The following is an 11,460-nucleotide window of genomic DNA, read 5'->3' as shown; positions in this document are numbered from 1 at the left end:
TTGAAATCTTAGGAAATGTAGTGAAAGATTGAAAGAAACTAGTTTAGAATCACTTCCCAATGATTTGGGGAAGAAAGGTTCTTTGAAAAATCGCATCTAGGGTTTCTTGTTTTGAAAATTTGAGAGAATGAACCTAAATCCCGTCTAAATCCCATTTTGATCAGTTGCAGATGTCATATTTGCGACCTCCGCAAATGCGAAGAATCAATTGCAAATGCGAAGATCTTCACATCTCTGCTTCCATCACAAATGCGATAAATTGTTCGCAAATGCGAACTGGCCTGATCGAAAATGCGACCCATTGATCGCAAATGCGAAGTAGCTCCCCCCAGTCCCCATCGCAAAAGCGAAGACTTGGTCGCAATTGCGCAACTAGGTATCTTCGCAAATGCAAAGGGTATGTTCGCAAATGTGAAACTAAAACTTTTGCTGCCATATCGCAAATGCAAGGCCGGACCTCACAAATGCGAGATCAGAGTCCTGCACCAGAACTGAGACACACCAGTAATATTTTCTAACTCCAATCCACTCTACAGCCTATCTGAAACTCACCCGAGCCCTCGGTGATCTAAACCAATTATGCACACAGGTCTAAAAATATCATACGAACTTACTCGCGTGATCAAATCGCAAAAAATAACACCTAGAACTACAAATGTAGCATCAAATCAATGGAAATTTTCAAGAAAACTTTGAAACTTCTATTTTCACAACCGGACGTCCGAATCACGTCAAACCACCTCTGTTTCTCGCTAAATTTGACAAACAAGTCATAAATATAGTATTGGACCTATACCGGATTTCGAAACCAAAATACGGACCCGATATTGAAAAATTCAAACATTGGTCAAATATTTCAAAGTCATTAAGCCTCTTTAACTTTTAAATTTCAACAAAGTGCGATAACTCTAGCTAGGGACTTTCGAATTTGATTCCGGACATACGCCCAAGTCCCAAACCATGGTACGGACCCACGGGGATGGTCAGAACACGAATCTGGGTTCATTTACTCAAAATATTGACCGAAGTCAACTCAAATAGATTTTAAGGCAAAGATTTCATATTTGCTCAGTTTTGAACATAAGAGCTTTTTCGGAAAATACCCGAACTGCGCACGCAAATAGAGGAAAGCTAAAATAAGGTATTTAAGGCTTCAAAGTGCAGAATTAAGTTCTAAAACATAAGATGATCTCTCGGGTCATCACACTTTAAGTGTAGCAAAATGTTTGTTTCACTTCAGACCTTTTGGCCTTAAGTGCATCTGAAGTGTAATTTTTTACTTCAGACTTATTGGCCATAAGTATAGCAAAACGTTTGTTGCACTTCAGACCTTTTGGCCTTAAGTGCATCTGAAGTGTAATTTTTCACTTCAGACTTATTGGCCTTAAGTATAGCAAAAGGTTTGTTGCACTTCAGACCTTTTGCCCTTAAGTGCATCTGAAGTGTAATTTTTCACTTCAGACTTATTGGCCTTAAGTGTAGCAAAATATTTGTTGCACTTCAGACCTTTTGGCCTTAAGTGTATCTGAAGTACAATTTTTTACTTTAGACTTATTGGCCTTAAGTATAGTAATACGTTTGTTGCACTTAAGACCTTTTGGCCTTAAGTGCATCTGAAGTGTAATTTTTCACTTCTGACTTACTGGCCTTAAGTGCATGAAACCAGTGGTTACGCTTCACACATATTTGACCTTAAGTGCATCTGAAGTGTAAATTTTCACTTCAGACTTATTGGCCTTAAGTGAATGAAAACATTTGTTGCACTTCAGACTTTTTGGCCTTAGGTGCATCTGAAGTGTAATTTTTCACTTCAGACTTTTTAGCCTTAAGTTGCACTTCAGGCTTATTAGCTTTAAGTGCATGAAACCATTGGTTGCACTTCAGACCTATTTAGCCTTAAGTGCATTTGAAGTATAATTTTTTTACTTCAGACTAATTGTTTTTTAACTTCAGACCCAATAAGTCTGAAATTGATCGTAAAATGGGTACACTTGCAAATATTTTTGCAAAGTGGGTATAGGTTCAATTGTGACCCCAAAATCGGGTATAGATGCAAAAAACCCCAAGTTTATTAAGCATTAACCCAAGGCATTCGCAAGCCACTCTAGTCCATGTTTTGACGACCAGTGTTAAGGTAGTTTTTTTCCTTTTGCTCAGCGCTTTCTTTTGTTCTCCTTTTTTCTTTATTTATTTTGTAGGTCGAGCTAAGAGTATATTCTTGCTCAGAGGGATGATCTATGCATGAAGAAGGGTGTCTTAGGGTGTGAAGGGATATGTACTCATCCTCCCCCCTCCCCCTCCCCCTCCCCCGAATATCTGAGAGATTACCCTCAAGGTGGCCTAAATATTAGAGAGATTACTCTCGGGGTGCAAAGAGATCCGAATATCATAGAGATTGCATTTAAGGTGGCCCGACTATCAAAGAGATTACTCTCCAGACGACCCGACTATCAGAGAGATTACTCTCAAGGTGGGGCCGACTATCGGAGAGATTACTCTCAATATGACCAAACTATCAGAGAGATTACTCTCAATGTGACCCGACTATTAGAGAGATTACTCTCAAGTTGACCCGACTATCAGAGAGATTACTCTTAAGGTGGCCCGACTATCGGAGAAATTACTCTCAGGGTGTGAAGGGATAGATACTCATCCCCGCCCAAAAATCGGAGGCCATTTCAGAACGTAAAGATTCATATGGCATATCGAAGCACAAGTACATGGCAATGGATAGATAGAGAAATCCTCAATATCATAAGGAGGACAAATCCATGGCAGCATATAGAAGGGTAAATCCATAAAGAGGTCAACTTAAGGTGCAAAGGGACTTAAATGTCCACCTTAAGATTGGAAGGTTATAGTTTCTTTTAAGGACAAACTCGCAAAGAGGCCAACTTAAGGTGCAAAGGGACTAACATGTCCACCTTAAGATTGGAAAATTATAGTTCCTTTTAAGGACAAACCTACAAAGAGGTAATATTGGAAAATTATAGTTCCTTTTAAGGATAATTAAACTCATGAAGAAGCCAACTTAAGGTGCAAAGGGACTGACATGTCCACCTTAAGATTGTAAAATTATAAAGCTTCAACTCGAAGACTTGGTGAACTTGCTGACATCAACTTGAACACTTGGCGAACTTTGCATACTTCAACTTGAAGGCCGACAAAATTGAATATTTGATGGACTTGAAGATTCGGCGGACTTTGACGCTTTAACCTGAAGACTTTGAGGGCTTAAATATTTCAACTTGAAGACCGGCGAGTTTGAGGACCTCAACCTGAAGACTGGCAGACTTGAAGACTTCAACTTGAAGACTTGGAGGTGACTTGAAGACCGAAGAACCTGACTTGAAGACCGAAGAACCTGAAGACCGGCAAACTTAAAGATTTGGCGAACATGACATAGTGAATCCCCGGGCTTCAATGAAAATTCTTGGCAGCCTCCTAAAAGATATTAATCATTTTATTGAAGACGCCAATTTACCATAGCGGCTTGTCCCCTTTAAATCAAATGGTATCCAAAGTTTAACAGAAGAATTGTATCTCAGCACGATTTTCAAGTGCTAATTGAATGGATTACATTCCATCGTACTTCATTCGAACAACAATTGAGGGATTATGTATCTTTTGAACTTATGCGACTGAACTCAGGATGAAGCTCTAAGCAGACTACGTACCTCAGTGAAGAGGATCAAGTCATACCGTAGTTCAAAATGGGTGATTTGTTTTCCCTAACTTTTGCCTAGGCCGCCTCTTTCAATGTTTTAAACCTAGCGGAATTTTTTTCTTTGTTTTTTGGGCTGTAATCAATTTAGACTCATGCAGGCCAGGAGTGTAGGAACATGTAGTTTAGGCTCATGCGTCAAGGAGCATTGTGATTTGATGATTTAACTTATAATTTGAAATGCTTCAAAACTTGAAGACTTGATCAACATTAAAGTAATTTGCAACTAAAAGTTCAGTTCGAATTTGAAGAGCTTCGTGACTTGAAGATTTAGCTCAAAGTTGAAGAGCTTTGCAACTTGAAGTTCGGCTCAAATTTGAAGAGCTTTGTGACTTAAAGATTTAGCTCAACTTTGAAGAGCTTTTGACTTGAGTCTTTGCTCGAATTTAAAGATCTTTGCGACTTAAACACTTTGCTCGAATTTGAAAAGCTTCAACTTGAAGACTTTGCTTGAATTTGAAGAGATTTACGTCTTAAAGATTTAGTTCAAATTTGGAGAGTACATACAATATAGGCTCATGTGCCAAGAAGCATTATAACTTGCAGTTTAGGCTCATGCGTTAATGAGCATTATAACTTGTAGTTTAGGCTCGTGCGTTGAGGAGCATTATAACTTGTAGTTTAGGCTCATGCGTTAATGAGCGTTACGACTTGCAGTTTAGGCTCATGCGTCAAGGAGCATTGCAACATGCATGGACTCTTCAGTTTCATCTTCGGATGAATACTTCCCCCCATTCTCAGCATCCTCTGCTTCTATTTCATAATGAGGCTCAAAGCCAGGAAACCTTTGATATGCACTTATAGCCATACTCAATTCCATATCATGTGCACGATTTGCTAGTTCTTCAAATATTTTGGGTTTTATGCCTTGTAAGATATAGCGAAGACTCCAGTGCATGCCTTGAATGCACATTTCGATGCCAGAAGTTTCACTAAGGCGATCTTTACAGTTGAGGATTAAGCTCCTCCAGCGATTGATGAAGTCAATAACTGGCTCATCCTTTCCTTGATGAGTGTTTGTAAGTTCGATTACGCTTACGATATGTTTTGTGCTATAGAAACGATTGAGAAACTCTTGCTCCAACTGCTCCCAACTATCGAAAGAATCAGGCTCGAGATCTGTGTACCAATCGAATGCATTGCCTTTGAGAGAATGGACAAACTGTTTGATAATATAATCGTCGTACATTTCAGCATTGTTGCAAATTTCAACAAAGTGCGCTACATGTTGTTTTGGATTTCCCTTGCCATCGAATTGTTGAAATTTAGGAGGTTGATAACCAACATGCATCTTCAAGTTATCAATTCTTTGTCTATACGGCTTTGCATATGTGACAAATAATTTGGACGATAACTCGGGCTTATCTTTGATAGCCTCCATGATGAAGTCATTTAATTTCTCAACGGGAATTAGACATTCGACAGAGACTTGGATCTCCTTGGCTATCATTCCTTGATTTTTTGAAGAGTCTCCTTTTTCTTGTGACCTTTGAAAATTTAAAGGTATTTGTGTGGATTCTCTTTCTACCATGCTATCCAATTTATTTGTTAACTTGGAAAGTTTAGCATCTTGATCATGCATGCGCTTTGATAAGCCTTCAACTGCTTTCGTCAAATTTGCAAGTTGTTCTTCTATGGTAGAAGATTGAATAACCATTGCTTGCATGATCGACATAGAGGATGAAGAATGATATAGGTCATTATTGGGATAGAGCTTAGAGGTCACATTAATGGAGGCTATAGTAGATCCAGCGCTCAAGTCATCATCATCGGCTTACATGAAGGGTTTCTTGGACTTAGATAAACTAAGTTGGGCAAGAACCTTTTCAATCATTTCAGAGACATCGTTCCATTTTTTGGGTCATGTTTACAGAAGATCTCACTCCTTTTGAGGATGAAGATCCCAAATATGGGTTGATACGAACGATACTTGGAGTGCTTGTTGTCTTGAAGAGCTTGTTTTGCTCCTTGTAACTGGTTCAAACCTTTCAAAGGTAACATCGAGTATATTTTTCACATTAGCATAGAACTTGGAATTAGCAGCCTTAATGGAAGTTGATCTGGATTTGATTTTCTATGAAGCCATTTCGATGTTCTTAAACTTTGGTGAATGAAAAGTTGAGATGAGAGGTAGAGATTGTCCCACTGGGCATGCCATAATTTATAGACAATAAATTTGCGTCAAGAAAATAAAATCAAGATCGAAAAATATTACAACAATCGTAGTATTTGATTTCAAATATTTGAGTGTTACAATCTCAATGGTTCATCTGATTCTTCTTTTTCAATATAAATTCAAGGCCCTTTGAGCTTGATCTTGAATATGTAGTTATTGCCACAAACGATGATCTTGAATTCAACTCGCACGAACTTTGATTTGAACTCGTATTCCTTGAACCTTGATTTGGTCTTCGTTCTTGAGCTTGAACTTGATTTTCTTGAGCTTGAACTTGATTTCTTGAGCTTGAAGTTGATTGCTTGAAGCTTGAAACTTGTAGAGAAATTTACGGCGTTTGATCCACGAGCTCTCTCTTGCTTCTTGTTATAACTTCTGGTGTCTTTTCTGAGTTACGAAGACCCCTATTTATAGTTGTGGGAGGGAAGAGTTATGATAAGAATAAACTCTTTTCGACCAATCTGATTGAAGTGTGACACAATCGCATTTGATTGGTCAGAACATGTCACTTGCACATGTGGCGCGGTTTCATTGGCCTTTATATGTGACTTGGCATGCCTTGCCATTTTGACATGTGGTATGATCCTATTGTCTCTTCCGTTTGACTTGGCGTACCATGTCATTTGACACGTGGCGCAAAACTAGGCCTCTAAGAAAATAACATATTGGGCCTAATGAAGTGGTCTCATTATTTTTGGCCCAACTAAATGGGCTAGCCTAGTCAATGTTTATTGGACTTAAGTAATCAATCCAATTATATTAGCCCATAATATTTATTATTTAAACTATAATCCAAATTATCTTATTGAATTTAAATCCAATAAATTTTGCATGCCTGCAATAAGTTACAGATTAACGGAGATGATTGAGTACTTATGGGATAGAGATTCTTCTTTATTGATTCAATTCAAATATGATCTTTATCTTTGTGATAATAATTTATTTTTCTAAAATATGTCGAAAATAATTTTTATAGTATTTCTTATTAATTAAAAAAATAGAATAGTTACATTTTATTTGCGAGAAAAAAGACGATATCAGTTAGAAGAAGACGTTTTCTAGACTTAACTTAAGAATATATAGCTTTAAAAAAATAAAAAGACCTCCCAAATATAGGTAAAGTCATGTGTTCTTGCCGAAACTTAAAAAAGAAATATGAAAAATTGTGAAATTGAAGTAACTAAGTTCAACACTAGAATCAAGTTTAAGTTGCATTTTGACAGAAATGATTAAGTACTTATGGGATATAGTTTCTTCCGTTATTGAATTGCTAAATATGATTAACAACTCATCATTTTGAGAACTTATTTTACTTCTTTCTTTAATTTTATTTTATAAATCAAATACAAGTTTTAAAATAATATTTTTTTATTTTAAAAAAAAATTATATTCTGTAAGATAAAGTACACGTGCAACAGTTGAAACTAGTCAAAGTAAAATACTTATGTGCTACGAAGCTTTTGCACTTCCAGTGAATCAATCAAGAATGGTGGCTAAAAAAAATTATGAGTTCATTTTAACCAAGTCTTAAAACCGAGAATAGTGTGAATCTATCTAACAAAATAATAGGCAAGTACTTGTAAAGACTTTGAAATTTTAGCAATTCAAGATAGTTATAGCCTCTTTAGCCAAGATGCAAAAATCGATTTATTGTGAGAAGTGTTTTTTGTTTAAAATGTATTTTTCAAAAAATAGTTTGTCTTTAATTAATTAATCTGAAAAGTACTTTTAAGCAGTAATTAGTGTTCTGACTAAGCTTTTAAAAACTGCTTCTAAGTATATTTTTCTCAAAAGTATTTTTGAAGATTTTTACTTCTACTCAGAAGCACTTTTTTCTTCTAAAAACTTACCAAACACTTCAACTTTAAAAAAAAAAGTGCTTTTTGATTTTAAAGAAGTTTGACCAAACAAACTATTACAGGGAGTCCTTTCGGTTGGGTAGATAAAAACGTGAAGTGTTTTAAAGTGTTTGTAAAGATCGTATTAGATCATATCCATTCGAATCTATCAAGTGGTTTTAAAAGAAGGAAAAAGAAAATGCATCTAGTGAGTTAGGATTTCAAATCAATCAAGTGGTTTAAAAAGGAATGCATTTAATAAGTTGATATTTAAATGACTCAAATTCAAACCTTTATTTATTTAGGTGGGTTGTAAACAGAACGTTAAGATGTTATAATACCAAGATAATAAATTAAATAACCTAAATATGACAGTTTAATATACTTGCCTTTAATACAAGATACTCCTACAAAACTATTATTCCTTAAGGTCCAACATAAATTAATTTAACGGTAGGAAGTTTGTTTAACCAAAAATTAGATTTGTAATATAAATCAATTAAAATTAATTTTATAGACAACATGCAACCGATTTGATTCACTTTCCCAAAGATAAATGATAGAAATGAAGTAAACAGTTAATAACGAAATTAAAATAAAAGAAACGAAAGAGAATTCTTATTCAAATTGCTCATTCGGAAGAATTTTGTTTTTTCAAGCTTATGGTAGTAAAGAGATTAAGAGAGTAATTCAGTGATTCTCAAATTGGATACAAAGAGGGGAATTGGGGGAGTTAAATAGTAATATAAACCATAACCGTTCCCCTAATACTGCGCCTACTCGTTATCTTATTATTATTCACGTCTTTCGCTCTCGTTAACGTTCAGTAATTAACTTCGAAACTGGTCAGTAATGAACGCTGAATCCGGACTTATTCGGGATTGAATGTTTTTCTCTTTATCCGTGCTTACTTATGAGTCTCGTGTTAACACCTCAATAGTTCCAATATGAATGATCCTGGTAGCAATATCCTCGACTCGACTGATCCCAGACTCCAGTTATCTTGACACGTGTCATAATTTGATTTGACCACTTGGTGAGTTTCTTTTTCTCCAATACAAACTTGTAGTTTCATTAGCACTTAAAATTGTTTTTTTCTTTAAAAATTTAAAACAAAATTAATGTTATTTTCTATTTTCTCTTTTAAAGATTACAAACAGGTAATGATTGTCCATAGACCAATAAGACATAAATAAAGATATGTTATGATCGTTCATAGATCAATAGGACATAAATAAATATAAAATAGTAAAAAATGCATCATAGACAAATAATTTGAGAATGGGAGAGTATCAGCCTTAGTAATTGTAGAAGAAATCATAACCCAGCAGAGACATCTTAGAAAATTATAATTTCCCGTGGGCCCCACGTGATATATATGAAATCGTGAACCAGAAATTTCTTGTTTAGCGGTTAACAGCCTCCATTTTCAATTAGGGTTTGTGAGTTCGAGTCACCCAAGAGTAATATGAAAAATTCTTGCAAGGAGGGAGCCGAGTGTCTATCGAAAACAGCCTCTCTATCCCAGGATAGGGATAAGGTCTGCGTACATATTAACCTCTTCAAACTCCACTAGTAACATTATACTATGTTGTTATTGTTTTGAATTCGTGGACCAGAAATTTCTTGTGCAGCACTCTAAGGTCCAAACCCATCAAAATAAAGCAATTTTGACAATGTGCAATGCGCATGACTAGATAGTGACAACGAAGTAGAGTACGCAATTTAGCGTTTTCGAAGGATGATATTCGATTATTCAACATATGAACACCGAATGCCGGACAGAATAACTCCAATTTCCAATACTTCGCAGTAAAAATTAGAAATCAATCAAACGAAACGGAGAGATTTATCTAGTAATTAATGTACGAGATTCAATTCAATTAAACGCCTACCGTTAATGACATTAAGCCTTAGACATCATCTTCTTGAACTCCTCAAAGTTAACACTACCGTCACCGTCATCATCAACGGAACTGATCATACGTCGACAATCCTTAAGCGAACACTTCTCTCCAATGCCCTTCATAACGGAGTGCAACTCAGCCGCCGAAATCTTCCCGTTCTTATCCTTATCATACAAATTGAAAGCCTCACGGAGATCCTTATTAACAGTGTTAGGGCTTTCAACGGGACAGTGAAATGCAGCGAACTCTTTCAAGTCGATGAAACCGTCGCCGTCAGTATCAACTTCTAGCATCATTCGCTTTGCTTCGTCCGGCGTCGTTTTGGTGCCGAGAGCATTCAAAATTCCGCCGAGCTCCGATAAGGAGATTTTACCGTCGCCGTTAGTGTCGAATTTTTTGAATACCTTCTCGACTTCCTCCATCTCCGCCGTTAGGCTCGCCGGCTGTGAGGAATCTCTCGGATTTTTAGCCATGTTCCGGAGATTCTCAGTTGCGAGATAGTTGCCTCGGTTTTATTTATACTCGAGGATTACGCGGTTTAACGCGTAAGAAGGGGATATAATTGTGTGTCACGCGGATGTTTTTCGCGTGAAGTTTACTCCACTTTTAGTTAGTTATTGAATTGCGATGTGGTACGAACAATCGCATGCAGCTAAGAGACCAAGTGGCTGCAAACTGCTCAGCAAACGCAAAGTATCCATTTTCTTTTAAGAAAATTGACCTAACACAAGTTCTTTTTTGTTTGTTAATTGGTAGCATAAAATAGAACACTATTTGGTGTTAAATAGAAAAATAAATGTATGAAGTTGGGACAAATTATTTCCAGCATTACTGGAATAATGTATCTTTTGTGTATATAATTTAACGTTTTACTACTTGTGCCATAAGTTAGCTAAGTTTGCTTTATTATTATTTTTTAGTGAAGTCTCTTGATTTGGCACTTTTTTTGTTTGGATTGTCAATGATGCTTCCTCTTGTTTTGTATCATTTGTTTGACCAAGAAATATAATCTCTGGTTAAACTTTTAAATTTATATAATGACATGTCAAATCAAGCTAAGGGTAATGACTATAGATATTAAGCATAAGGATGCAAGATAGATGTGGCTGAGTTTGCATATGATTGATGTCAATAAATCTGAAATACTCTTAAAACAAGAACATTAAATGAGATATATCTAGCAATAAATGTCAATAAATGATATTTATGTAAATAAAGAGAATGATTCACCTGATAATGAATGGACAAGGTGAATATTCTGCCTGACAACGGTGAATGACAGATAGATCCAAGATTTGTATGAACAATTCTTGGATCTGGTGGAAAAGTTGGGAATAATATGAACGAGAATCTTTATAAAAAAAAAAGGTAGCCTTTGTGTTTTTATGCAGGATCTTTATAAAAAAAAAAGGTAGCCTTTGTGTTTTTATGCAGGGGAGAGTCTTCTTCTCTAAAGTGTTCCTATCAGAAAAATATTACATGCCCTTATCACTCTCTCTTCTTTCTATATATATGGGCCCATTTTCTTAGAAAACCCTAATAGTACAAACACCAGCCATATTTGGTAGAAATGGCGTAGGATAGCCACTTTTTAATATGGTATTTAGTTTTTATCCAGTATTTTTAATGTTGGGCAAAAATAGCCACTACTCTATTAAAATTAATATGAAAAGATATTTTTACCCTTTCTTCATGAGTGCTGTGTAAATATTAAGGACATGGTGTCCTTAACATTTACACTACACACATGAAGTTAAGGACGCTATGTCCTTAACATTTACACTGCATATATAAAGTAAAGGACATTGTAATGAC

General features: G+C 35.8%; 1 protein-coding gene across 1 annotated transcript; it reads right to left on the bottom strand.

The window, feature by feature from the left end:
- Window positions 1-9,452: 9,452 nt before the first annotated feature.
- Window positions 9,453-10,144, bottom strand: LOC107761087 (putative calcium-binding protein CML23). Its single transcript, XM_016579254.2, has one exon. The coding sequence runs from the start codon at window positions 10,116-10,118 to the stop codon at window positions 9,645-9,647; it is 474 nt and encodes a 157-aa protein (XP_016434740.2). The 5' UTR covers window positions 10,119-10,144; the 3' UTR covers window positions 9,453-9,644.
- Window positions 10,145-11,460: the final 1,316 nt, after the last annotated feature.

The sequence above is a fragment of the Nicotiana tabacum genome, chromosome 17 (genome assembly GCF_000715075.1).
Source record: "Nicotiana tabacum cultivar K326 chromosome 17, ASM71507v2, whole genome shotgun sequence".
In the NCBI taxonomy this organism is placed as follows: Eukaryota; Viridiplantae; Streptophyta; class Magnoliopsida; order Solanales; family Solanaceae; genus Nicotiana; species Nicotiana tabacum.
The sequence above is the reverse complement of the archived record's forward strand: the minus strand, read 5'-3'. Positions and strand labels throughout refer to the sequence as shown.